Source organism: Phasianus colchicus, chromosome 1 (genome assembly GCF_987193195.1).
Source record: "Phasianus colchicus chromosome 1, bPhaCol1.hap1.1, whole genome shotgun sequence".
Taxonomy (NCBI): Eukaryota; Metazoa; Chordata; class Aves; order Galliformes; family Phasianidae; genus Phasianus; species Phasianus colchicus.
In genome coordinates this window covers 5,507,755-5,535,421 of record NC_143436.1, presented here as the reverse complement: position 1 = coordinate 5,535,421, position 27,667 = coordinate 5,507,755, and the positions used below count along the sequence as shown (strand labels likewise).

The window sequence follows — 27,667 nt, the reverse complement described above, 5'->3', positions numbered from 1 at the left end:
TGCCCCAAACTGGTACTTTAAAAAAAAAGCCATCTATTATGAGGCAGCTACAATCCAAGATCACAGTTCAGGACCCGTACCTATTCATTACTATTTCCTCAGAATCCCTAAATATAGTTTATAATTTATCACAGAATCTATAAATCTGCTCCAGCATGACTCCACAGGAAGTAAATTCATCAGTAACCATTTTTGCATCCATGCAGAGAATGGATGACCTTCTGCAACTGGCTTGTGGTTTTGCAAGACAACTTCAACTCTTGCATAGAAAGCTCCTTTGGCCTCCCTGGCCATGGGCAGTCAGGTTCAAAAGTAGTTAAGCAAATGATTGCACTATAATATCGCAATACAATATTAACCAGGAACTTCAACAGCTCGTGGGCTAAGCCTAAGTACACATCCAGAAGTTTGGCTAATTATCTGTTAGTATGAATGCCAGCCTGCAAGGCTCACAAACAAGCTTTCCCTCAGCATTTCAGTCACTTCTGTCTTCCCAGAGGACAACTTTTCATGAATTATTTCAGTGCCTCTAGAGCTGACAGTAACCCAGAGTGGAAATGTAAAAGGACAGGTTGAATAACCAGGTGTTTGTACCTTGAGAGAAAAAAAAAAAAAAAATGAGTTGAGCTGCAGGTCAGAGCCTTAATTTAAACTTATACCAAGGGAAATACACTTCTAAGATAGAGTGATCCAACAGCCACCCGGGAGTCTGAATGGCCTCAGGGAGTGTGTGAAACAGGTATAAATTTGCAATACATTTGTGTTGTGCCTTGGTTTCTGCAGAGGGGTAGCTTAGCCACACAGGTACAGGCATAATGTTGAACAACCACTAAAGACTGATAGGTGACAACACATTGCCTTTTCTGACAAGGTATGGAATCCATACCACCAGTTAGCACCCACTATACTTACATATGTTTGCTTGTTTTTTCTGAAGGATGAAGCAGCAAAACAAAACAAAACAAAAGCTTTCATAAAACAATATGAAGATTCAAAAATCAAACCCTGAAATGCTAGGAAACATAAGATTAAATTATCCACCCTCTCTCCATCTCCATTTTTGTTTTTGCTTGTGGCACTGATACCCAAGACGTTTTCCTTGACTTCATTCAGAACACAGAGAAGGAAAACACACAAGCTGGTGGGTTTTTCATGTTGTTCACAAACCCGCACCTAAACAATTCACAAGTGATGGATTTATCTTCACAACACATCTTTGAGCAGAAAATGAGTCTTATCTGTTCTCCTGATTTGGGGCTGGAAGAACCGAAAGCCTGGATTTGCATTTCAGGCTGAGAAAAGTACTCCATTTTTAAAGAATTCAGTATTATTATGCAGCATTGATCCAGGCACAAGATCCCCCAGCTCCAGGAACTACTGAGAGCACTGAACATTTCTGCAGAGCAGACCTCAAGGTGTGAAACTCGGCATCCCTCAGAGGGAGGATCACCACACTATTGGTGGTTGTTCCCATGAGGGGAACTGAATTCAGTTTCCCAGTGCCACAGAGGACCTCTATAAACGAGGTATGAAAAAGTACAGTCTTTTCAGGTGTAATTTACAGCTCTTTTCCATGGAAAAATCTTCATATTTCTCATCTGAAACAACTCTCAGATGCTGCAAAAACAAGTCAGCTTTCCCCTAGTCCCTTCACCACCTACCCTAACTCACTTCCAAACTCCAACCAGTCCCAAGTGAATCAGAGGTCGCAGTGGCCAAAAAGGAGTATGTGAACATCCAGTTTAGGGCAACACATGCAATGAAATAGGAATTAACTGGGCAGTGAAAACAATCCGTGCTAAGGAACAAAACCTGTGATTTTTAGGGGTGGCTTCATGCTAGCCTGGTTCTGTGGCCTCTGCTCCCATTAGCATGTTAGGAAGGGATCATCTAAAAAGAAGCTATTTGGGAGGATCAGAGATACAGGCCCATTTCCTTAAATTGGGGTTACTATGAAATAAAGGCACCCACCTGATCTGAATGTCAATGCTGATGTAGATGCATCCTTAAACAATTCATATTTCAAAAGCATAGGAGAAAAATAAAGGTTTTACGGATGGTATTAACAGCATTTTTAGTTTCTTCAACATTGAGGCAGCCTCTGTAACCCTAAAAATATCCCCTAAGTATGTTGTGAGTGTTTGTGTGTGCACATGTATACTGACATAGCAATACTTCAGACAAGTCAAGGTAATAAAACTGGAATTAATATTTAGGCAGCCTTTTTGAACTTGTTAGGGATCTTGAGTGAAATGTGGTTGCCACAGTCATGTCAGCACAGCAACCATTACACGTGCATCCCAAAGGGTATTTTGCCTGCATAAAGACCACAGGATTTGAACCCCCCCCTAAAGACTTCCATGGTGTTTTCTACCCAGTATAGATTATCAAAGAACTGCTGTGACTCAGAGGGCTTTCCTGCTCCAAACTGTCCATCATCAGCTCTTCCCTGCAATTTCAGAAATGAAGAAAGGCAGTTTCACAAGATATTTGTCCAGGAAAAATATCTTTTGGCTTTTCCATAAACTGCTTTTTTCCCCATGTGAGGAAAGAAAGGATAGAAAGGGAAGGGAAGGGAAGGGAAGGGAAGGGAAGGGAAGGGAAGGGAAGGGAAGGGAAGGGAAGGGAAGGGAAGGGAAGGGAAGGGAAGGGAAGGGAAGGGAAGGGAAGGGAAGGGAAGGGAAGGGAAGGGAAGGGAAGGGAAGGGAAGGGAAGGGAAGGGAAGGGAAGGGAAGGGAAGGGAAGGGAAGGGAAGGGAAGGGAAGGGAAGGGAAGGGAAGGGAAGGGAAGGGAAGGGAAGGGAAGGGAAGGGAAGGGACTGAGAAACTGGTAGGCCACTTGTTTAGTTTAACATCTCAGACAGTAAGCATAATGGGTGCAATGTGAGACGTCCCATTCAATCCAGAACCCAGCATTAGAATATAAGGCATTTGAAATAAGAAATTCCTGAAAAGAAAAAAAAAAGGGAAAAAAAAAAAAAAAAGTATGTATCTTTCCTAGAGTACATATAGAAAGAGTATCTGCAATTATGTCTCAAAACACAAATAAACATCTTTGAGGATGCTTATTCTCTGAACTAGCCTCAGTCCTGTTTCCTCTCACTCAATAGCCCTAAAAACTATTTAAGCAACAGCAGAGGGGAACTGCAAGAAGAAAGTGTTTCCAGGCTTTAAGGAAAAAAAAAAAAAGATTAGAGTGAAAAACTCAGGAACCAATTCCCTCTAAAGCAAATGGAAATATTCAAGCATAGTAATACAGAAGTGCAAGATTCCGTTTGATTTACACCATTGGTGAGAATTGGGATCAATATCTCAGTTCAACAGCAATCTGTTAATGAGACAAAGGATGGAAAGGTTGTAGCATCACAAATTAAAAAATAATAATCTCTCAAGCTTAATATCGGCAAAGATGATTATTTTCTTTGATTTGTCAGACTAATTGAAAATAGCTTTATAGTTCGCGGATGATTAATTAGGAGCCAACAAGATCTCCATTTGCATCTCAGTAATTCTTCACTGTGCTTTATTTCAACATTTAGTCTTTATGTTTAAAATATTCCTTGAGAAAGCAGAAAGGTGATTAACACAAGATTTGAAATGTGTGCCATTTGTTCTGACTGTTTTTTACACATTTTTGTCAACAGAGTCAAAAGGAAAGAATATACAACATTACAAAACGATTACTGCCTGTTCCGCTTACATCTGCTAAATCCTCCTTTGTGATAGAGGTATTTTAACTAGGTTCATTTTGAAACAGAGGAGAAAAAGACTAAATAAGGGCAAATTCCCTCCCACTTCTACAGCTCTCCCAAATCAAATGAATATTGAAACCCGTGTATAATCACCTTGAAAAGTTTCAAAGCTCCCCTTTCTCATGTGAAACAGCCTTACTCCTGCAAAGATGATCCCATGACACCAGTACCCTTAACAGATTCTGTCCCAAGAACAAAGGGGTTCCAAATACCATCTGAAAGATACGTTATTTTCAAGTCACATATATTGAGGTTTTTTATTTGGAGGAGTTGTTATTTTGTTGGGGCTTTTTTTTTTTGTTTTGGCTTGTTGGTTGGTTTGTCCTGTTTTATCATTTTCTCACAGCTTTGGCATCCTCTTATCACATCATCCTCAAGTCTCCAGCAAAGGGATTGAGACGATAAGAAATTTAACCCTTCATTTGTAAAGTAAATGACTAGCTCTTTTGATGGTTTAAAAAAGCTGGACGGGTAAATACCAAAGACTAAAAGAAGAACTGACTCCTGAGGATTAAACCATCAGAAATTAAATCATAAGAGCCAAGCATTCCTACTAACAATAATAGTAATATAACCTGTATTATTATGAAGAAATCTTTCATGGAAAGACTAGCTGGTAGCTTTTGAATTTTGGGAATTGTCCTCTGTGTACCATCAAATCCATCCTTTCGTAACAAGTTCTTCTTATTCCTGCCAGCACAGGGCTTGGTCTATCACAATGTCACATCAAGAACTTGACTTCAGAACACGACATTACACCGATGAGTACCCGGTGTCTCCCTTCCAAAGTCTTAAGGCCTTTGCTAGCACTACTCCAAAAGTAGCCAGCATCACAACAACCCTGTTGTTTCTTTGCACTTTCTGCCAGTCCCAAACCAATCCTTGAAACAGGGGTGTCACCATGGTGGCCACAGTGAATTGAGACCAAAAGGGACCCATTCCACAAGGGAAGAGGAAGACCAACAAGAGACAGTAGGGTTACACTGACAGTCCATTTATCTGGAGGTGCTGATTTTTTCCTTTGTCTTGATAGATTTTTTTTATATATATATTTTTTTAGTTTCTGTCTCAGGATTTTTGTTTTTTTTGTTTTTGTCAAGTCACCATAAGTACTGAGTTACCCATTAGCAGGAGTGAAAAAAGACACACATCCCCGCACCCATGGAAACTATGCAAGAAGTACGATCAAAACAAATTCAAAAAACAAAATTAATGGAGAAAGAAAAACATTCCCTTTCCAACCCCCAAGCACAAAACACTTTTAAGTCAACAGAATTGAATCTAGTTTATTCTCAAAAAAAAAAAAAAAAAAAAAAAAAAGGAGGAAAAAATATGAAAACAAAACAAAACAAAAAAAAAAGCAGGTCTTATCACTAGCAGTAAATAAATTTGTACAACCATTCAGTCTGTATAATAGGATGAAATAAATCTACATCTTTCTTATTTTGGTGCGTTGAATTATACATACAAACAACAATTACAGGAACTTGTTCACAATGCGTATAGACCTGGAGAATGGCTATCCAAAAACCCCTTGTTGGCAATGTCCGCATGTTAACACTGATTGCCTGACACCATTGGTACTTCCTATGTAAAGGGCCCATGGCCCAAAATGAATGATCTCCCTACAGGTTTTATTTATTTAGTTATTTAGTTAGTTAGTTAGTTAATGCATCAAAACCGTTCTAGCCAGCCCCCTCCCCTCTCCCAGAAATGAAGAAGAAACAAAACAAAACAAAAAAAGAAAATTAAAATAAAATAAAAGGAGAAGACATGACTGGCAGTTGGTCCATTTGTTCATTAAGACCGCGTTTCCTCTTGGTCTGCATTGTTTGTTTTTCTGGTTTTTAAATTGTCCTCCCGTCGTCTTTTTTTTTTTTTTTCTTTTCCTTTAAAAAAAAATCTCTCAGAGTCCTTCATGCCTTTTTCTTCGCAGCTCTCCAGATGCAATAAAGTCTTCCTCAAATGTACAATATTTCTTACAATATAAGTTATATGCAATGTTCAGCATTTTTTATTTTACTTTATTTTGTTCACAGCACTAGAGATCCTGTCCAATAGGGAATGCGAGTTCTGAATGGCTTATTCACAAATGGTATCCAGATTCAGTGGGTAAGAATACATAGATGCCATAGTGAGTTCCTTTAAAAAGTGGCAAACATCACTTTTTTAAAACTTTTTTTTTTCTTTTTTCCTTTTTTTCTTTTTTTTTCCTTTTTTGTGTTTTTTTGTAGTTTTTTTCTTTTTTTATTATTATTTTTTTTCATTCTTACGCCTTCAAATAACATATTTATTTTTATTCTTTTTATTCTTTTTTTTTTTTTTTCTTTTTTCCCCCTCCCATTTGATTTGGGACATCAGACCCATAAGCACGCGCCTGCAAAAATGCAAGTATATAAAGTAAATCTCATTTTGAGACCGTAAGCATTCAGCAGGGGAGTCTCTCACTAACCCATGGCAGTGACCATGCTGGAGGGATGGTGAGGTCCAAAGGAGAGGCTGGATGGAGGATGCATCGGTGTCGGTGTAGTCAGCATGTGGCTGGAGTGACTGAAGGGTGAAATGTGGCTGATAGAGGACATGTGTCTGGAGAGGGCGGCGGGGTTAAAGGAGCTGCTCTTGGGAAAGTCTTCGAGGTTGTCATGGACCTTTTTGCACTTTTTGGATTTGCTAGACATTTTTCGGTTTCTGGTCTGAATTCCTTCTTTCTTCATAGTCAGGGGTCTGTTAATCTAAACAAAAATAAATTATTTTTTTTTGTGCTTCCATCTCTTCTCCCCAGATCGCTGTGAGATTCATGCACCCTATGCCCACGTCCAGCTGAACATCCAGCAGCCCCCTCCTCCCCCTGCATACCTCACACATCCCCAAAATTCAAATCAGGGCCAAAACCACCCCTGGGAACTGCAGAAAATTCCAGGTTGGATTGAAATTTGTAGAGATGAGAAGACAGAAAAGTACAGAGCCTCACAGGAGCAAAGCATACCCGAATAACTTGTAGCGGCTGAAAAATTTCAGCTATCTGCTCATAAGGTAATTGCAGCGTGTTTAGGAATGAGACCAATCATTATCACCTTGAAATATTCCCTGCAGACACCATCTCACCCCCAGGCTCCCTGACTGATCTAAAACCATTAGTGACAGCAGCTGCTGGGATTTCAGTGCTACCAGGGGTCTCAAACTCTCCCAGGGGCGTTAGGGTGCTGCTCAAACTCTTCATAAGACTGACAGGTGTTCTGTATTACTCGTACTTTTTAAGAAAGGTTTTTGCAACAGTTGGGAAGCATGCATAAAGACCCTTAAAAATCACTGCTTGGACAGTGACATGGGTCTCACAGTGGCTCCTCTGCAGAATCCCACCAAAGGCAGAAAGCAGAACCCCATAGCAGTGAACACTGCTTCTTGGAATAAATGTGGGTGCTGATGGAGAAAAGGGAGAAAAAATGGATCCACTATCCACTGAGAACTACAAGGCCAATGGAAGGAGATTCCTGCAAGGATCCTGAGGAGATTTTGATTCGTGAGATCTTCAACCAGTGCAGGGAACAAAGTACATCCTTCTTTGAGATCACAGAACAGTTTAGCTGCTTGCTTATCGGTGCTTTTCCCCACAGTATGAGAACGATTCTGTGAGTTCTCTCCCTAAGGAGGCAGGGATACAATAGCTCCCTGTTATATGCAGGGACAGAGGCATGGGGAGAGGAAAGAGCATCCCAAAGTTCGTCATCTCACTCTGAATTAGTGACCCCAGGCTCTCCACACCAGCAGTGATGAGAAATTTCACCTCACCCTAAAAAATGGGCAATTGAAAGTCTGATTACCTCTGGATAAAGGCAGCCAGTGGGAGCAGCCCAGCTTGCTAGCAGCTGAAGGTATGCCAGCCCATGTGCAGATCCACAGCAGCCTTGGGGCAGCAGCAAGCCAAAACCTCAAATGTCATAGGCTTTAAATACAATATCACCCTTCTCCTTGACTTCCTGTCCTCATGGGATACACATACAAGGGAGGCCCTTTGCTTCAGCCTGTGATGGGAAAGCATTGCCTGCCTCTTTCCAGTCACCCAGCAGGGATTTCTTGCCCATGTTCAAAAGGCAAAAGGTGAACCCCACTGGGGAGCAGTGTCACAGCAGATCTGGAGGTCCTGATCTCCAATAAGACCAGCTCAGATGTGGGGAGACATACACAAATCCCTGCCTCCCCAGCTCATAATGAGGATTTGCACCATGATAATGAAGTCTCAAGAGCATCCAGATTGGGTTTCCAGGTAAAGCAGCAAACACAAGCTGAGGACCGGGTAGTAGCAAAGCTGCACCAGCCTCATGCTGTGCTGGCTCTTGGAGTGTCCTTCAGAACACTGATCACCTCCTTAAAGTAGCATCTTTCATGCTTTGTTCAACTGCAAAGAACAGATCCTCGTAGACTGTGAGCCTAAGGATGGGAATATGAATTTTGCTCAGGATGCACTGAGACAGTTTGCCCAGAGATATACTCTGTCCATGGTGACATTCAAGGTCAAGATGGATGGAGCTCTGGGCAACCTTATCTCTCTATAGATGACCCTATCCATTGCAAAGGAGTTGGAGCAGATGACCTTTAAAGTTTCTTTCCAACTCAAACGATTCCATGATTCTATGATAAGCTATAGCCAGCCCTGCAACTGGGGTCAAGGTGCCATTCCAACTGATAGCATCATCCTGCTGTACTTGGCCTCACCCTCTTGCCAGGTACTTGACCCAAAGAGATAAGCACTCAGACAAATATCAAGAGGAGGGAGACCAGAACAGCCACAACAGCAAGCCAGAAACATTTCCCACTGACTTCTAAGATTAAACACAGCAAAGTTAAAGGGGTCCCCGAAACATCAAAGGCACAAATCCATATCTGTTTCTGGGGGAGAGAAATGAGAGACCTGGAGGGAAGACCTTTCACATGAAAATTCATTGTGATAAAAATGACAAACACATGCTAAATTAAAATTAAACCAGCCCTAAGCATGTATATGAAATTCATTAATTTCAGATGGAGCTAATTAATTATGGGCAGGAATTACATTCTTTGTTGTATCATATGCAAAACACTGACTGCTCTGCTCTTGGGACACTTCACTCTACCTTTGGATATTGTGTAACAAAGGTCGCTTTTGAGGACTTTTGCCAAAATCAGTGATATCTCGCTTGTTTCTGTGGGTGCAAGACAGCGTGCTGCATACCTCCAGCAAGGTACAAGCACTCCCACCTATCTCTGAAATGAGCGAAGGCTGATCCCACTTCTAAGAAGGACTGAAATAGCAAGGACAAGAACCCCGCATTCAACAGATCAAATCCAGGGGATAGTCATAGACATTATAGGTCTGATCTTGCTCTGACTGAAGACAAAGGGATTTTGCCACTGACCTCAATAAGGTCCTGTCACTGAAGCGGATTTATCCTTTAGACGTAGTCATTACAATGTTGGGTTAATCTTCCAGACTGGCTGTATCTTAAAGAACACTCTGGGATGCCACAGGATGAAAGGCATCGCATCAATGTGAAATATTAGTCATTCTTAATACTGGTGTTAATGGAGCTTGCTCTTGTTGAAGTCAATTGGAAAAATGTCAGCAACTCCACTAAATGTATCCCAAGACTATTATAATCATTGCTTATATCCTACTGACAAATGGGTTCGTTTCAGCTGCAGGAATCAACAGTAAAACAAACTGATATCGCTCATTAAAAAAAAAAAAAATTGAAAAAGGGTGTTGATATTATTTACTGCAATCCTTCCTGATGTAGGCTTGAAACACAGACAAGTTTTATCTTCAGATCAATCCATTTAAATGCCCTAATGATCTGAAGGTCCTAGGAAAACTCATTAAACCGAAAGAAAAGACAAAAGGAGGAAAGGTAGGGGGAACTAAAAGAGCAAGGGCTTTCCTACTAGCCTAAATCAGAATGAAAGCATCTTCTGAGTAGCCAGAAGACTTCTGCAGTCATTGACACATCTGTGTAGACACTCTGCTGCTCAAAAGAGAAATGCTATGTTGAGCCTGTACGCATTTCCAGCACCTCTCCTGGTGGAGAACCAACGCAGAGACAAACACAAAAAAGGAGCAGGACCACCTCCTACACAAAAAGGTCTTGCACTTTAAAATACTAAACCAATTTCCACCAGCCTAAGAAACTTGTCTATGATCAAACACAAAACTTCATCCCTGCTTTGAGTTGACTAAAGGCAGTTAGAACAGCTCAGCTCCCTGCAGCCAAAAACAGAAGGAAACTTCACGACGCTACCATTGCCTTACCACCAGTCACAAAAAAAATTTTAAAAATAAAGTCACTCACATATAATTTATAAAGCAGAGTATGGCCTTCACAGCTACACACCTTGGAAGCCACGTTGGGCTTCAGAGTAATGCCTCAGTAATGTGCCCTTGTAAAGCTAGAAAGCTGTGAGAGTGGTATTTTCAAGTATGATCTGCAGTGATGTTGCTCATTTCTCGCTGTAGTTATAATTAAGCGTCATCCAACAGCAAAAATTTAAAAAAGAAAAAAGTGGAAGAAAAATCTACCTACTCATAGTCAGATTTTAGTATCCTTGCCTAGTTCTATCATAGTACTCTAAGGGTATCATTGAAGCAGGTCCCATCAGTGGAGCTGCTCTTAAGGCAAGATACTACTTGACTTTGGTAAGTAGCTGCACTGAGCTTTACGGAAGCTGACGGTGTTTTTAATGAGTATGAAAACGGTTCCAATCTGCTCAAGGCCTGCCCCATGTCACAGATTTCACTAACATCCCTAAACAATGGATCAGGGGTTCGGTTCAGGCCAACTAGTTTCACAAAGTTAGTGTTAAAAAGAAAAGGAGAGAGGGAGCAGGTGCTCGTTCCTGGAGAACTCCAGCGTTCAGCTGCCTTAGGGGGAATTCCTCCAGACTGACAGCTACAGTGCAGATCTACATGAACTTAACATTCTGTCTCCATTTCTAGACATAGGGAGAAAGTGTAGAGTCTTCGGGGCTATAAATGATCTCATCCAAATGCAGGCATCTTTACCAGGTCCAACTAATGTGAGGCTATTCCCATTCAAGGGCTTTGCTGCAGCACAAGGGGAACAACTCAGGTAGAGGTGTCCCTACTGTTTGTGTCTACGCTAGATGATTAAAATCATAGAATTCATTAAGTTGGAAGAGAATTTAAAGCTCATCTAGTTTCAACCCCCTGACACAGTCTGGCTGCCACCCACCAGATCAGGCTGCCCAGAGCCCCAAGCCAACCTGGCCTTGAGCACCTTCAGGAATGGGGCACCTACAACTCCTCTGGGTAACCTGGTGCCTCATCACCATCTGAGCGAAGTCCTAACATCAGTAGCCTATGCTGCCGCAATGACAACAGCACATTCCTTCACTGAAGCTAGCTGACCTGGTTGCCTTCCTCCCATAGAAATAGCAAGCTAAGTATTTTCTTATGATACTCTGAGTTTTCACACCTCATGCCTGGTCGAACCCTTCTGTTTGCAGTGATCACACAGAGTCTGATGACAACCTTTGTTTGCTACAAAGGACTCAAAGGGTGCTGGGATGCTCACGTACTAAATGGTAAACACATTTTTCCACGAGAGAGATGCCTCTGACAGAACAGGTGAAAAATTAGCCTAGTTGGGTTTTCTTTTTTTCCTCCTATTTAATCCAAACTTGTTTACTCATCTCAAAAAAACAAAGAGCTTGAAATAACAAGGGACAGACACACTACCAGGTTTGGCTGCCCCAATGAAACCCAATCCATCTTTGATGTGTTTGTGTGGGTGGACATCAGGGTAAAACATAGCCTGAGATTTCTAAGTCAAATATAAAGCAAACGACCACTAGAAAAAAAAAAAAAAAATTATACCAAAGCAGAAATTGGAAGTCTTTTCCTTCGTCTAACATAATAATTATTCTAATGTCACATGTAGAGTGAGAGTAACAGGAGTAGCCTTAAGACTCCTGTATTAGCAGTATTATTTGGTAGAAGACTTTTCAGATCCCTTTAGCTCTTTCCCTAGGGCAGATATCCCTGGTTTCTGCAATCTGGCTTTGCATGGAGATATTAGATTAAATCTTCCAGCCAGTTCGTTTCATTACATTTCTCATTCCTTTCCATGACAGATGCCTTAAAATTCATATCACAGGTTTAGCACAGTCTACAACCCGCTAACTAAATCAAGTCCTTTTTGTTTAGGAATCGCTTGCGTCAAATGGGGCAAACGAGAGACCTAAATAAATCACCTCTGGGGACTGGCAGAGGGACGGGACAAAGATAGCCACAAACCCAGGAAAGATCTAAATAGTTGCTGGCACATTTCGCTTTTTTGGCGGAGTTTGTATTTGCTGGAGGAACCAAGCTGTGCGTAGAAGGGGTATCAGTTTGCAGGATGGCGTGTTGTCTTTTCCAGCACGCTGAGCCCAATCCGCAGTGGATAACATGTCTCTCTGTTGATCCACCCCTCCTTCCTTGGCTCTGGCCTGGGAAAGCTCTAACATTACCCACTGACAGTCCTGTTTTATACCTTCCCAAGTCAGATCAACTACATTTAAGGGGACACCCGCTCATTGCTTCAAAACTTAAAGTTCCCAAAGGGATACCCAGAGGGATAGAGGAGGTCTCAGCACCACCCAAGACCGGATGTCATAGAGTCATAGAATCGTTTGAGTTGGAAGGGACCTTTCAAGGTAACCTAGTCCAACTCACCTGCAATGAACATGGACGCCTATAGCAAATCCTGAAGCCAAGGAAGAGTTTGAACCACCCGAGAGTGGAAATCCTCAAACCAAGGAAGACGTTGGACCACCCAAAAGTATAAATCCTCATACTAAGGAAGACTTTGAGACACCAAGCATGGAAAAGGAGGCCCTGCTACCACGCGTTACCGTCACACTTACATTGTGCAGCTTGTAGTAGAGCCCACAGGCATTACAGACAGGATCACCGTTGGCATTTCTCCTCCACAGGGTGGTGGTGGTGGTCTGACAGTTAGCACAGGACGTGCCCGCCCTCCTGGCTGCAGACTGCGGGAACGGGTGGGACAAGAAGAGGTAGAAAAAAAAAAAAAGCATTAAAAAGATGCCATCAGCAAAATCGCTGAGAAAGAAAACATCAACCACACAAGACTGACGCACAGCAGCAGAGGCCTACAGAAACTGGCTTGTGAGAACAAATAATAATTCCGACAAAAAATCCCCGAGGTACTTTAATCCCAAATTATATATGAACTGAATCAGGTGCCAAAGGGCATCCTAAAAGTGAGTGCTAAACCTCTGATAGAGCTCATCAAAATTAGCAACGCTGGCACAGCCCATTCCAGAGGGGAAAATATTATTTAAATGCCAACATGTCTTTCCATCTTAATTCTCTCAGACCCCCCAGGGATCTATTTCTGCAGTCAGGGCCTGAACCAGCAATTGCTGGAGTCAATGGCATGAGTCACGATGGCTTCAGCCAGTGCCGGATGAGACCCGCGCCGCGCTCAGTGGGCAGCTGCTTGCTGGGTCTGACAGCAAGCACGGCCCCATCCCATAAGTTCAGCTCTGCTTCAAAGGATACAAGCTCCAGATCGGAAATAACACTGCGGCAAAGAGCGAGAATCCCAACTTTTTAATTACACCCTTCTGCAGCCTCAAACTTCATGTTTATTTAAGGACTGGTAATGAGGTTGAAAGAAGAATTTACCATTTCATAAAAAGGGAGGAACAAAAAAAAAAAAAAGTATATGTGTCAAGGTGTATAAAGAAGCTTTTTTGTTAGCTGTGATAATGATTTAGGAAAGCCAAATTTAGCCAAGTCGCTTCTCATTCACATGCATGAATTCGTGCTTATCATTTAAAAACTGTAACTTTGGCAAACAAATTGTCCTTCTGCCACTGAAGGAGGAAAAGGAGTTTGCAGACTTTTATATGAATGCGTATGCATGCTTGCATGCGTGCAAGTGCCTACAGCTCCTAAAAAAGACCTTTAGATCCCACTCCTATCTCTTCTTCATCAACATGACACAGTCCCAGAGCTCTGATTTCATCCTGATGCACCGCTTTCAATGGGACTGCTCATGTGCTTAAAGTTAAAACATGTGCTTAAACGATTTGCCAGATCATAGCAATGCTTGGCACCTTGCAGAACTGAGCCTTTAATGCTCTCTTTTGTGCTCTTACTGTTTCAAATTTACCCCTCACCCCACTCAGCCGCACACTGTAGCACATCCAACATTAAAAAAAATAATAAAATACCACATCTTTGGAGACTGTACAGCAAACCCAAAATGCAAACATGGACACTGGCACAGCGCTAGCATTAATACCAACTCTTGTTAGGTCATGTTGCAATTTTAATCATAATTGAATGTGGCGTAGGTGGAGAGAGGACGGGTTGGTTTTGTTTTAGATAGAGTAGGATTTTTTTTTTCTTTTTTAATTACACACACACAAAAAAAAAAGGACTATCTGAAAAAATAAATCACGCTGTGCCCACAAGCATTAAGAAGAATTGCAGAATGCCCATTCTGACAACAAGGGGCTCTTACCAGGCATCACAAAAAGTGTTCTGCCTGCAAAAAAAGAAATCATCTGAAGAAGTTGAGGCACCCCACCACCAAAAGCAGAGCCTATCGGACAAGTTTGCACACAGAGGCCTTTATCCTGTCCTTCTCTGGACTCTGCCAAGGCCCCAGATTTGGTTCCTATTCAAATCACCGGGTTGATGGACATACGTGCTCGCAGAGCTGCACACCCACCACAACCCAGGGGCCAAGCATAGGTGGCTCGGAGGCTGGAATGACTCTCTGTGGCAGCTTTCAATTTATCAGACCCAAAAATCAAGCCTAAGGAAATTTCTGAAAACCAGCGATATTTGACTCAGCCCACACAGGGGAAACATCCCCTTTGAAGACATTTGGGGTTTCGACACTGTGCTCACCATAATTTCTCGGATGGTAAATGTGTTTAAAGGTATGCCTCATCCCAACTACCTTTTCAGGATCTCAAGCAAATTCTCACCAGCTAATTTTAAATACACCAATAAATCAGTATGTTCATTATCTTCCCTAAAACCTAATCCATCTGTCACATTTTCTCTACAAAGCCTTGGCGTTGTTATCTAAATATTTTAAGCCCTGCACTCTTTTCGTCCCTGACCGTAGCTTTCATTCTGTACCAATTCAGACCAGAGACAGCAACAGTGGGCAGGAAATAATGAATAATAACACTATTTTCAAAGCTCCCAGCAATGGGACTGACACTCCTCACCAACCCAATCGTGTCCATGTCAGTAATGGGATGACTACAGTCACACTATCATCTACAGGACCAGAGCTGGTTGAGCAAAGACACAACTTCATACTGGAAGTGCTGACAGTGATGGAAAGGTGGAACCAAGGAAGGTGCAGAAAGAGGAACTGAGTGCTGATAAACATGCTTAAGGGCTGGTTTTGGTGCCTACATTTACACAGAGTATCCAAAAAGCTGCAATGGACAGCTTCCTAAAATCATATTGCATGTGCCAAATCCCTCTGAGAAACTGGCCATTATTCTTCCAAAACCAGTACGGACATAGAAACAGAGAGCTCTGCATCCATGTGGCCAACGAAAGAAGAAAATTCAAAGGAAAGCTTTGTCTCAGCTAAGGGCCACGAAGGAGCTATTACGGGCTTGGGTAGGGGCACTCTCCAAGAGGGCCAACACCTCCAGATTCACAGCTTTCCCCCAAAAACAAAGTAGAGCTGCTTGAATCTCCTCAGCCTGCAAAGCTCATCCCATCATTCCCCATAAAGTCAGCCCTACAAAGACTCCCATTGAATTTAATGAAGCTTGGGTTCCCAGCATCTAAGGATTTATTTGACTTCTCTATCCAGCCCATCGGAGTCCTGTCATTAGCTGCAGTGCACTGGGATCAGAGCCTACAAAACCAGCCCAAGGTCACACAGGAAACTTGTGGCAAAGCAAGAGGTGCACACCTCGGCTCCCAGCCCGCTCACCTCCCAGAGCCGGGAGGATCATTCAAACCACAGACATGCATGCTTCCACATCCTTGCACAAAGAGATGCAAATGCAGAAGGTCTTGATGCATTCTGATTTTTTTCTTTTTGAGAGGGTTAGCAAGAAAAATAGAGGCAAACGGTGTTAAAAACATTTTCCTTTTCCAGACAGTGATGAAAAAAAAAGGAGAATAAAAAAAAATCTGAAGTTCTCATTTAGCAAATGCTGCATGCAAAGACCAGGAACTTTTTTGTAACTCAGACTTCAGCTAAAATGCCCAAGATAGGAATGATTATGCAAGACCAGGTCTTTCTTTACATTTTTCATTCTTTTTTTTTCTTTTTTTTTCCCCAAGAGTGACCTTTCAAAATGTATTTATTTATGTATTCCATTTTACATGTGCCGAGCTTGGGGTAATTCGGGACATTCTTTCATGGTTCCATCAGACACTTTGTGAAAGCTCTACCCCCTTTCCAGCCGCTTTCCTATCCTGCCTCCCCCTCTGCTTGTTTGGATATGCTCAAGCTCCTGTGTGTTTGGGCTGGGGAAACAGAGCTGTTGTTTATGAGTTATCTCCAGGGCTCAGATATCCGGCAGCTTTTTCCTAGGAAGTTGACTTTACACATAAAGAGAGAACGAGGGAAAAAAAAAAAGAAAAAAAAAAAAGAAAAAAAACGAGGTGTGTGTGCTTAAGACAGAAGGGCTGGCAGGAAGGAGGAGAAGAGAACAAGAGAGCTGCCCCAAAAAAATTAAAAATCACAACCCGCACTTCCCTCCCTAGAAAGCCTTTCCTTTTTCCTAACGAGGCTTTGAAAGACGAGCCTGAGCCAAAGGAGACCAACATTTTCTTATAAGGGAAAAGCACTGAAAGTCTGTCCCCACGCACACATGGCAGAGCTCCATACCAGCACTGTCCCATTCAGTCCATCAGCCCCAAAACACCACCGGGATGCATGAGTTGCTTTTCCTCCACCTTCCATTTTTAATCCTAATGTGACCAAATGTGCCTCAATTCAAAACATTCAGTAACTTCCCAGGCAGGGAACAGATTTTTTCCCCCACTTGATATATTTTTCCCCTTGTGGTTTTCCTGATTATTTGCCAAATAGACTTCAACGCATTTATTTGCCATACCCACAGCTTCCAGACCTTTTTGTGGCTTCCAGGGAAATTCATAAATAGATCGCTGGGGATGCTATAACGTATTGCCTGTATATATTATGGTCCTGAGGCCTGAAACTATTATTTCACCATTATTCCAAATAGTTACCCATGCATTTCACCTTCCTCCAGCTTGTGTGGTTGTGGGTGCAAACTCAGTTTTGCACCCTCACACACTTTGCCATGACCTACATTGAGATGGCAATGAGATGGCGGCAGTGGCAGTGCTCAGGAACAAGTGACCCAGCTCAGGTCCCTTCTGTGTCACCACCAGCCAACAGGAATGGAAAGCACACAGAAAGAAATTTAGGAACACAGCAAAAGTTTCGTTCTCCTGTTATCTCTTTGGTCAATGGGAAATGTCTTTGGAAAGAGCTTTCACCCTTGGGTCACCATCCAGGTGCGCTGTGCAGAGGCTGCCACCCTATTGCAACCTGGGAGAAAATTCAGTCCTGGCTTACAGAAACCTCTAGATCTTGATTTTTTTAAATCTGTTTCATGTTTGCAATAGGAACAGACAACTGAGGCCCACAGCGCGTGGGATCATCTCTCTGAGCATCCTCCATCCCAGCCCTCAGACACAGTGCGACCACTTTTTGGAGCTGGCTGAGCTTTCCCCTTCCATCCCAAGCTGCGAACAAGGAACAAAAGTGGCAGGAGAAAACAAATTACATACAATAAAATAAAACCACTCACCAGCCTTCTCTTGGGTTTGATCAGGGGTCGGTTCTGCCCGTTCATTTTGTGATAGAGTCCACAGGCGTTACACAAGTAGTGCCCGGTGCCGTCTCTTCTCCACAGAGGGGTTGAGGTAGCCCCACAATTTACACACTCCCTGCCTTCTGGAAACAAGAGAGCACATAGTTCACTTAGGGAAAACAGTGGTGAAAGAGGATGGAGAAATCTCCCACGTGCCCCAGAATAACTCCTAAAGGCACTGTCTGTCCTCTCCGAGGACATGGATGCCCAAGAGCCCAAGGCCATGGTTAAGAGACATAAGTAGGGGACTATCAGACCTCATGGGGTCTGATCCTACCCCACCACCCCAATCCTGACACCCCACATGTCTCCTATGCCCTTTAGGAAGAGGTAGGTGATGGTGACAGCCCCCATCCAAACCCCCAGGCAGCTCAGGAGTTCCCTGGAGCTCTCCCCTACCCATGGGTCCCTCTTAGTAGGAAGAAGATGAGGGGCTGGTGGGTCTCTGTCACCCCTGGAGTTAGAAAAAAAGGGGCCTATGACCCTCCTGAGACAGATGGATGCCAAATGTAGGTCCACAAACATCTTCCTAATGCGTATGCGGACCCTTGGTTCACTCCTTGAGCATCAGCCCGGCTCCCAGCGGGGTGCATGAGCCAGAGGTGCTCTTCCTTTGGTCTCAGATCAAACCCCCAAAATAATCATGGCCCAAGCACCAGAACACCTCTCCAGCCCTAATCAATCCACAGTCACTGGGCCAGTACCTACTACCGATTTGTTTGCAATTAAGTTTTCACTGCTCAGCCAGTGGGCTGCAGAAATCTTTCTGTCTTCCTCACTATATGTACAGACTGTGCCCAGTATTCGGGACCCTGAACAGTTTATAGTCTTTTCCATTTTCTTCTCCTCCTTTTTGGCACCCTTCTGTCTCAGTTATGAGTGGACTCCCCCAGCCCGCTGGCTCCCAGGATTTAGGGGACACAGTACCTCCCAGCTACTAACAGAGGGTTGAGTGAGTGGTTTCATGTTGTTGTTATTTTATTTCTTGCACCTAAAGGCACTCCCAGCTCATCTGAGAGCAGCAGAAACACTCAGCTGGCCGAAGCAGAACTAACCCAGCTCAGCAGTGGGTTCGAGCAAGAAGCACCCGCGCCCTAACCACAAACAGCAGCCGTTTTTCCAGAGCCTTTGTGCTAAACCTCCCTCCTCTGCTCCAAAAAATAATCGTAATAGTGAAATGTTAATTTGCATCCGTTTCTCCCTCTTTTCGTCCTTCACAAACACCCCCTCCTTTCTTTTCACCCGGACCCATCCCCCTTTGTCTGCGAGCTTCCCAGCTTGCTAAAATCGACTTTAAAAAAGAGAAAAAGAAAGAAAGAAAAAAAAAAAAAAATAGGTGTTGCTCTTGGGGTTGGTTTATCGCAAACCGCAGATGTCTTTCTAGAAGGTAAAGTAACAGAAAGTGGCAAAAGGAAAACAAGAGGAAGGAGGAAGAGGGGGGCAAAACGGTTTGAAAATCCCGCGCAGCCGCTGCCCCGCGGTTCGGGGTGAGGATAAAGCGGAGCCGCAGCGGTCGGGTCGGGTCGGGACCGCTCCCGGAGCACCCGGGTGGGTTCACTCCGTTCTGGTTAAACGGGGCGGCCGCTCTGAGGCCGTTTGTGTCTCTGTCCCTCTCTTTTGTTTCACTCCATCTCTCTCTCTCTCCTGCTTTCATGTACAAAACACACAGGTCTGGGTTTTTTTGTCACTCTAACCGCATCCGGACTCTATTAAAGTTCCTGGCGCTGGATAAACAATGCAACTGTCGCGTGCAGCAGTCTGAAAATAATTGGATTAGCTCAAACATATCAGCTAAATAGAGACAGTCCCTGCTCAGACAGACAGAGTAAATGTCACCCTGGAAAAACCCTGAAAACTGATCTCATTCATGCCAGGCAACCCTGTAGCAGCCTCCACGGAAAAAAAAAAAAAGAAAAAAAAAAAGAAAAAAAAAAAAGGAAAGGAGAGTTTTGACTAATCGCCCTTTCTTCTGCTCACACAGCAGCACCCTTTGGTGCACCCAAAATCCCGACCATCCGGCACAGCCCCGCAGTGTGCGCAGTGCGCCGAGTCCCCACCGCGGTGCCTTCCCCGGGGCTTGGGGTCCGGTCCGGGGGCAGGCACGGAGCTGGATGGGGCTGGGGGGGTGAATTCAGGGTAATTCTCTCCCCCCTCCCTGTTTCCCAGCCTCCCGGCGCCGCATGGGAAGAGGCCCTGGGCTGAGCCGCGCTGGGAAGAGCGGGGCGGAGGGCAGGCGGGGGAAGTTGGCCGGGATTTAAGTACCATTATTAAAATACGGAGAGATACACTAATGCTGCGGTTCCCTCGGTTTCGCTTCCTCATTAAACGCCCGCAGCCGAGCACAGCAGAGGCGTTTGGGATCGCCCCCGGGACTGGAGCCCGGCGGGAGGGAAAGGCTCGGGCACAAGGCTCGGGCACAAGGCTCGGGCACAAGGCTCGGGCACAAGGCTCGGGCACAGAGGGAAGGACTTAGCCTGGGGTTAGCATCCCAGCAGGGTAACCTATGAGAAACATACAAAGTTTTTCCCCTCCTTTCCTCGGGAATCAGCCCCCGGGTACACAACCCACGCTCCATCCCATCGCTTCCTCTTTCTTCCCCAGCAAATTGGGACGAAGCAGCCAAAAACCCTACCTGTGCTCGACCGTGCTTTCGGTCGTGATTTGCACCCGAACCCGGTAGGCGATCCTCCTAAGAGGCTGCTGGGGGGAAAAAGTCCAGAGCTATATTCGGGGACATATGGTGGGTAAGTAGTGATGGGGTGATGAGCAGAGGAGGTGGCTCCTCCTAACGAGGCCATGCTGCTCCGAGAGTGAGACGACTCCAGCTTCATGGTGTCAGCCAGGGACACCTGATATTTGATGCATTCCTTCTCATCCTGCCGGGTTGAGCCGGTGGAGCCAGGAGTGGAGATGGACGGATCCGGGGACACATCTTTAGGAGGGGTCGGTGGGAAAGTGAAAAGATGCGGGCTGGAGTGACCGGCGGATAAAGTGGAGGAAGAAGCAGGCGGGTAAACGGAGAGGGGTCCCGGCGAGCTGTGATGGATGGAGGTCTTGGAAAAAGGGCTGAGGTTCCAAGGGGAAGCGCTGTGGTGGCTGCTCAGCGCTTTGCTCCCGTCCAGCCACGGCAGCGAGCCGTGCAACAGAGGGGGCCGGCACACCTGGCTGCCTGCTCGGAGAAAGCACAGCGAGAAAAAGCCGGTTACATTCCCTCTGCCTTCCCTACGACCCGCCGGGGGGTGCGGGATGCAGCCTCGCTCTTTCCTCAGACGCTCAGTCGAGGGGAGATGTACGAGAGGAGCAGGGGAGAAACCCACCTGGTGCGAACCCCTCAGTGTTCTCCCTTTTAAAATGAAACCCTAAAAGCTGCGATCCTGAGGGATTCGGACCCCCCAAGCGGGGATATGCTGAGACACAGAGCCCCTCTTTGCCCTCTCCCAGACAACCCCAGGTGGACTTGGAAGCGAAGATCCTGCATGAAATTGCCCAGCCCTCGCTGCAGAAACCATTTCTCTGAGTTGGGAAATAATTTGTCAGGCGCTTTCTGAAAGTAGCCATGGGCTACAAACCCTGGGTATATTCTGGCCAAATGAAGAGGACCAGAAGATGCCCAAAAATGTGATTGTAACCTTTCTAACCTTCCCAACCGAACTGCTGAACTTTACAAACTGACGCAGTTTGTGCTCCCCCCCCCCCCCCCTCCATTCTTGAGACTGCACAAAAATGTTAGACAGTTTTTGGTGGTAATATGGCACACAGAGAGAGTACCAACCTGAAAAGAAACTCTCTCTCCATCCCCTTCTCACCACTACAAACTCTTCACTGTATATTAAAATACAGACCTGGGCTTTCGGGGGGAAAGAAAACCACTGGATTTATGCAACTGAACCTTTCTTCCCTTTTGTCACAAATGTTCTGGAGGGATCATAACTCGTGTTTTAGCCCTTTCTAAAAAAAAACATCCAAAGAATCAAATCTACCCAAATCCACAGCAACTTCAGCAAATCGCTAGAAGCTGAAAAACAGTTATTCACCTGGAAGAGAGCAAGGTTGTGCCTGCTGTACAGCCCTGAAACACACTGACATCCAGAGAGCCTGAATCTCTCCAGCTATCGTGGTACAGAGTGCTAAATACATGCTAGGAGAGATGCAAACACAAGTCTATAGAGCCACAGACAGCAAAAGAGTGGGTGCACTGTGGACACATACGTCTGTCTACCTGTGAGCATGTGTGTGTGTTAGAAAACCTACAGGCTGGTTTTCATTGTACCAGACATTCGTGAACAATACTGAAAGTAACTGCTCAAAAGGAAGGGAAGGTGGGTTATACGAATAGAAAGGGTCAAGATTCATTATCTTCTCCAGGAAGTAGCATAGTAAATAATATTCAGGCTAGATCACAGAGACCGCAGTTCCACTTTCTGCTGATATATTGGGGGAAAAAAATGAAAAGAGCAGAAAAGAAAGAAAGGACAAAGGCTGCTGATCCTCAGAAATAATTGTTTTAAAGGGACTAATGGCAGAACAAAGCAGTTACTGAGCGGACCTAATGCAGACTCGCACTCAACAAGTAGCTGAGGGCTGGGAGCAGCCCTGAGCCCAGCTCGGCTCCACTGCTACTCTCATCCCACCTTCTTCTCCTTGATTTTGGGTTGAGCCTCGGGCTTTTTAGATTCCAACACTTCAGAGAGGTCACTGTCCGGCTGCAGAGCTCAGCGGCTGCTCATTTCCCTGCCTTATTATTATTATTATTATTATTATTATTATTATTATTATTATTATTATTCCCTAACTTTTAACCATAGAGACAACTCCAGTCACACACCCTAGGTCGCTCTGCTTCTTCTCTAAAAAGATGGCACCAAAACATCCATCCCTCCGCAGCCCCAGGCCCCATCGGCTGCAGGTATTTCACCTCCTTCTCTAAAAGCAGTGACCCAGGAGCAACGTTCACATCGTGGATCATCACTTTCCTGCAGGAAAACACCTCTGCTCTGCTGCCTGGTTTGGGATCTTCCTTCTGACTTTCTTGTTTTAGCACACGCCATGATGCGGCCCTGGGTGAAACTTTCAAATTGAGCCTAACAAGCTCCTGAAGTGCGAATGAAATATCCCAAGCGTGAGGACTGCGGGGTCATTCTCACACCCCTGCTCTACCGCTCTGCTTCTCGAGAGCAGCGAATGGTGCAAAAGCTAAACACCATGTGAAAACGCCGTTAAGCTAATTAGAGAGGAAAATAGCTGAGCGAAAGAGAAAGGGAAAAAAAAAAATAGGTAGATGAAAGAGAAAGAGGAAGAAATAGGGAAAGAGAGGAGGGAAAGAAGGGAAAGAGAGAAAGGGAAGAAGAGAAAGAGATTAAAAACGGAAGAAAAAGAAAGACAGAAAAGAAAGCAAAACAATGGAAAGACAGAAAGAAAAAGAAATGAAAACGAGAAGTAGCCAGGATTGAGCCGTATTTCTAAAAGCCTGCCCCAAAACCCACCCGTGACGTCGTTTCCCGGCCCGCAGGATCGTTGCCGGGGTCTGCCCGACGGCACCGGGGCTCGGGGCGGACACTCACCGTGATGGGCCGTCGGATACCGCTGCACGGTGGCTCGCACGGAGTTGCCGTAATACGGAGGCACGGGATTGCCTTGTCCGTCGATATTAAAAAGTACATCCACTTCCTCGGCGAGAGGATACTGCGTGGGGTCCATGTAGGTATGGCCAAGAGTGGGGTGGTGGGAGTCCGGGTGCTGCCCATTGAGCACGGCCGGGTGGTGGTGGCTCACCCACCGCGGTTGGTCCGTGGAGACCTCCATCTTCCGCGCTCGCTGCTCTTCCTCCTCCTCCTCCTCAGCGAGGCTGGCGACGGGAGGGGGGGACGACTGTGCAGAGTCGGGGTGGGGAAAGAGCTTCGGCGAGGTTGGGTTGGGTTGGTTTGTAACCGGAGGGAGGAGGAGGGGGGTGGTGGTGAGAAATGATCGGTTCCAAAAATTTAAAAATAAAAATAAAATGAAAAAGGAAAAAAAAAAGAAAAAAAAAGAAAAAAGAAAAATAAGAGAATATACTAAAGGGGGGGAGGGGGGAGGGGGGAAGGGGGGAAACAAATTCAGGGGGAAAAAAAAATCTCTACGATGTGAGATCCCCTCTGTATCTTCCGCTCTTTTTGCAGATGTTTCTCTTCTTTGATCACCTGTAACGAGAAAGAGGAAAAGGGGAAGGAGCAGAGAGAGGGAGAGAGAGGCAGAGAGAAACGTGCTTGAGAAGTTCTGAACTTTAGCACCTGACTTTTTAGGCAGGAGCAAACCCATCCCATCCCTGAGCCAGCCCTGGGAAGTGCGGCTCTGCCCTGGACCCACCTCTCCCAGCGCCTCTTTCTCTTTCGCTCTCTCCCCGCCCGGCTCGCAGCGAAGCCCGTGCAGCCGCAGCTCCGACTCCCGCTTCGCTTTTTCTCTCTCTTTTTTTTTTCTTCTCTTTTTTTCCCCGTTTTTTTACTTTTCTTCTTTCATTTTCTCTCCTTCCCTTCCTCCCCCCCCCCCCATTTTTTTTTTTTTGTCGCCGCTGTTGTTTGTTTGTTTATTTATTTGCTCAATTTGCACCTGAGCAGCTCCAGTGCCTTAAGCCCGGTGAGAACTTGTGCCATTCGCTGCGCCGCAGCCTACGGCCGCTCTGATTGCTCATTAATTATTATGCAACCGGGAAAAGGGAGGAAGAGAGGGGAAAAGAGAGGAAAGGAAAGAAAATAAAAGAGGAGGGGGGAAAGCGATAGAGAAGAAGGTGGGGGAGCGAGGGCAAAAGGAGAAGGAAACAGGAGGGGAAAAAAAAAAAAAAAAAAAAAAAAGCCAAGTTGCAAAAGAAATTCCGCACAAACCTTGGTGGAGGAGCAGTGTGTGACCCAGGAGGGATGAAGCTGAAAGTGCTTGATCGGATCGGATTGTGCTCGCTCGCTCTCCCTATTTTTTTTTCCTCTTTTTTTTTTTTTTTCTTTCTTTCCTCCCTCTCTCTCTCTCTCTATTTTTTTTTTTTTTTTTTTTTACAGGGAAGGCATTCTTTCTGAAAGGAGCAGGATGGCGCCAGCCGGCTCAGTGCTTACAGACAGCTGTGGCGAGACGCAACTTAAGGAGGTTCCAGTGTCATAAGCACGGGGGAGGCGGAGCCTGGCCCAGGGTGAGGAGGGGACCGCCAGGGACCGGCCCGGGGCGCACCCGCGCAACTCCGCGGTGGGCGACGCAACTTCCACAACTTTTTTTTTTTTTTTCCCTCTTTTATTCTTTCTTTTTGCACTTTTTTTTTTTTCTTTTCCCCATTGGCTATTTTTATTCTTTTTATTTACTCACCCCTTTTGTATTCCCCCCCCCCCCTTTTTTTTTTTCCTTTTTTATTCTTTATTTTCTCATTTTCTATTTACTTTCTCTTCCCATTTATTTATTTCCTTTTTTAATTCTTTTTTTTTTCTTCCTCCGCTTTTTTATTTACTTTTTTTCATTTTTATTTTCCCACCTTTTTTTTTTTTTTTTTTTTCCTGCCCTATCACTATTCTTAATTTCAAAAGAAAATAACTTTTCCCACCAGCCACGAAACTCTGGCAGCTGAGGGCAGCGCGGGTGCCGCTCCCGGACGCTGTGCGCTGCACGGGGGTCGTTCCTCCCACCTCCCCCCGGCCCATCCCAATGGATGCGGAGCTTCGGGACGGGCCGTAGCTCCGGCAGGTGCAACACCTCCGGGAAATAAAGCCGCGTCTCCTCGCGCTTAGAGCCGCTCCGACTCAGGGAAGATTTTTCTTTAAGGTCCTGAGCGCTGAGTTTGGAAATATCACAATTTAGGGACGTTTAGTGTTGTTTTGTTGAAGTTTTTTGGCTTTTTTTTTTTTTTTTTTCCCCATCAAGTTCCAGCGGAGATCTCGGTTCTACAGATCTCTTACAGACAGGCAGGATGTGCCCGGCAGTTGGAAGGGTCCCGGCGGGGCTCTGCGAACGGACCCCGCTGCCCCCCGGGCTCCGCGCCCCGCGGCGCCTCCCTCCTCCCACCGCCCAGCGGGGGCCGCCGCCGCCGCTCTGTCAGCCAATGGGGGCAGAGCAGGAACTGGGGCGCCGGCAGCGAGCCGCGTTGATTGGTTGTCCGCCCGCGCCCCGTCGGCCCGGCCCGGCCGCTGCCTTGAGCCAGGGCATCCCCTAGCGGCCCCGACGTACCGCCAGCACGGCACCGGGCGTGGGATAGGGGCAGGGATGGAGCGGGGACAGAGCGGGGTTCTGAGGTGGATGTGGGGGCAGGCGAGGAAGGGGGGAGAGAGGGGAGAGAATGTTGGAGGAGTGGGGGGAGAAAAGAGAAGGTAGGGGACAAGGGAGGGGAAGAGAAGAGAAGAGAAGAGAAGAGAAGAGAAGAGAAGAGAAGAGAAGAGAAGAGAAGAGAAGAGAAGAGAAGAGAAGAGAAGAGAAGAGAAGAGAAGAGAAGAGAAGAGAAGAGAAGAGAAGAGAAGAGAAGAGAAGAGAAGAGAAGAGAAATGGGAAAAATAGAAGGGAAAAGAGAAGAAAAGGAAAGAGAAAGGAAAAGAAAAAGAAAAAGGAAAGAAAGGGAAAGGATAAGAAAGGGGAAGAAAAGAAAAAGGGGAAGGAAAAAAAAGGAAAGAAAGGGAAAGGAGAGGAAAAGGGAAGAAAAAGAAAAGGAAAAGGGAAAAAGCTAAAAAGGGGAGAAAAGAAAGAGAAAAGGCAGCAAAAGGAAAAAAGGTTTAGGGAAAAAAAGAAAAAAGAAAAAAAGTTTTAAAAGGGGGAAAAAATAAGAAAGAAAGAGAGAGAGAGAGAAAGAAAGAAATAGAAGAAGTGACTTACAGAGCCGCTCTGAGCGTGCTGTCTCTCCGCGCAGCAGCACGCCAGACTCTACCCGGCTGCCCGAGGAAGCGCCTCTCAACCCTTTCATGCAGGGGGGGCTCATTAAAAGCCGCGGTTCCGCAGCGCCTCCCGCTCACCCCCCGCTCCCCGCTGCTCCGCTCTGTGCGCCGACGGGAAATCGCTGCCCGCTCCCAGACGGGTGCAGCCTGCAGCAGATGCGCCGGGTCCTTGCGCCGATTTTCAAACGCGTTTTGAAAATCCGCTGAGAGCGGGGCTGAGGCGACCCACTCGAGACGGTACACAGAAATATCGTTCTTCTTGGTTAGGGAGTTAAAAATCTTATTTGCGGTATATATTACTATAATTCGGGGCAGAAACAAATGCGGGGTAAAGGAACCAAGCGCGCAGACCTGCCATGGAAAAACGGGCCCCGTGGGGATAAGCGGGGAGAGGGCATCTGGGGGATGCTGTATACCAAGTGGATGGGGGGTGAACACCCCGGGCTGCAAGGACCAATCCCCCCATACAGCCCGGCTGGGCAGATACCGCCGGAGAGGAGCGAGGGGAGCCGGGCAGCGTTCCCAGCAGCCCGTTAGGAAAGCAGGAGAGGAGCAGGAAAGCGTCGAGGGTGAAGGGGGAGAGTAGAACACCTCACTTGCAAATCATCTGTTAGCACAAACTTTCCGCCTCTCCAATCCAGCTCTAAATGTGTTTTATGGACGTGGAAGTGCTCCCTTTATCCCTGCTCCCTACGTTTTCTCTGACCCTAAGCCATCCCCGTAGATGAGATTTGCTCTCCAACACTTTGAAAAAGTCACTTTAAACAAATCCCTTTTAACACACTGAACGGAGGATGCCGAGTTCGGGGCAGGTGAGTTGGAACATCCTCCCCACACCTCACCCCTCCCCTGCTCTGCTGCCTTGTTACAGCTCCGGGACCTACAGCGGTGGGAGCACAGAGGAGGGGAAATTCCCTCTAGAGGTCACAAAATCACTAAGGAATAGAGAAAACGTGCCTCTGTTTCTGTCCGGGGGTAGAGGAAAGACTGCGAAGTCGCCATCCTTCAGCTATTCGGAGGACGACGGATGCTTGAGGCAAAATAGAATGAGTAAAAAGCAATGGGGGAAAAAAAAACCGCAAGATTTTAGAATAGAATATAATAAAATGTAATTCAGCAAAATAGCAATTAAATATTTATTTTTTTTTTT

The 27,667-nt window shown here is 45.5% G+C and overlaps 1 protein-coding gene and 1 long non-coding RNA gene across 5 annotated transcripts; one reads left to right on the top strand and one right to left on the bottom strand.

Moving 5' to 3' along the window:
- Positions 1–5,077: 5,077 nt before the first annotated feature.
- GATA3 (GATA binding protein 3) lies at positions 5,078–23,977 on the bottom strand. 4 transcript variants are annotated; one of them, XM_031595465.2, is made up of 5 exons: positions 23,212–23,977; positions 20,283–20,819; positions 17,588–17,733; positions 12,650–12,775; positions 5,078–6,483 (listed from the first exon to the last, which is right to left on the bottom strand). In XM_031595465.2, the coding sequence occupies exons 1-5, from the start codon at positions 23,942–23,944 to the stop codon at positions 6,199–6,201; spliced, it is 1,827 nt and encodes a 608-aa protein (XP_031451325.2). In that variant the 5' UTR covers positions 23,945–23,977; the 3' UTR covers positions 5,078–6,198. The 4 variants fall into 4 exon arrangements, with proteins under 4 accessions (XP_031451325.2, XP_031452112.2, XP_089990620.1 ...); XM_031596252.2 differs by having other exon boundaries at positions 17,588–17,730; XM_090134494.1 differs by having other exon boundaries at positions 6,295–6,475.
- On the top strand, positions 23,970–27,667 carry LOC149919373 (uncharacterized). Its single transcript, XR_016463793.1, has 3 exons — positions 23,970–24,259; positions 24,673–24,800; positions 25,206–27,667. It is a non-coding gene; the product is annotated as an uncharacterized LOC149919373 (long non-coding RNA).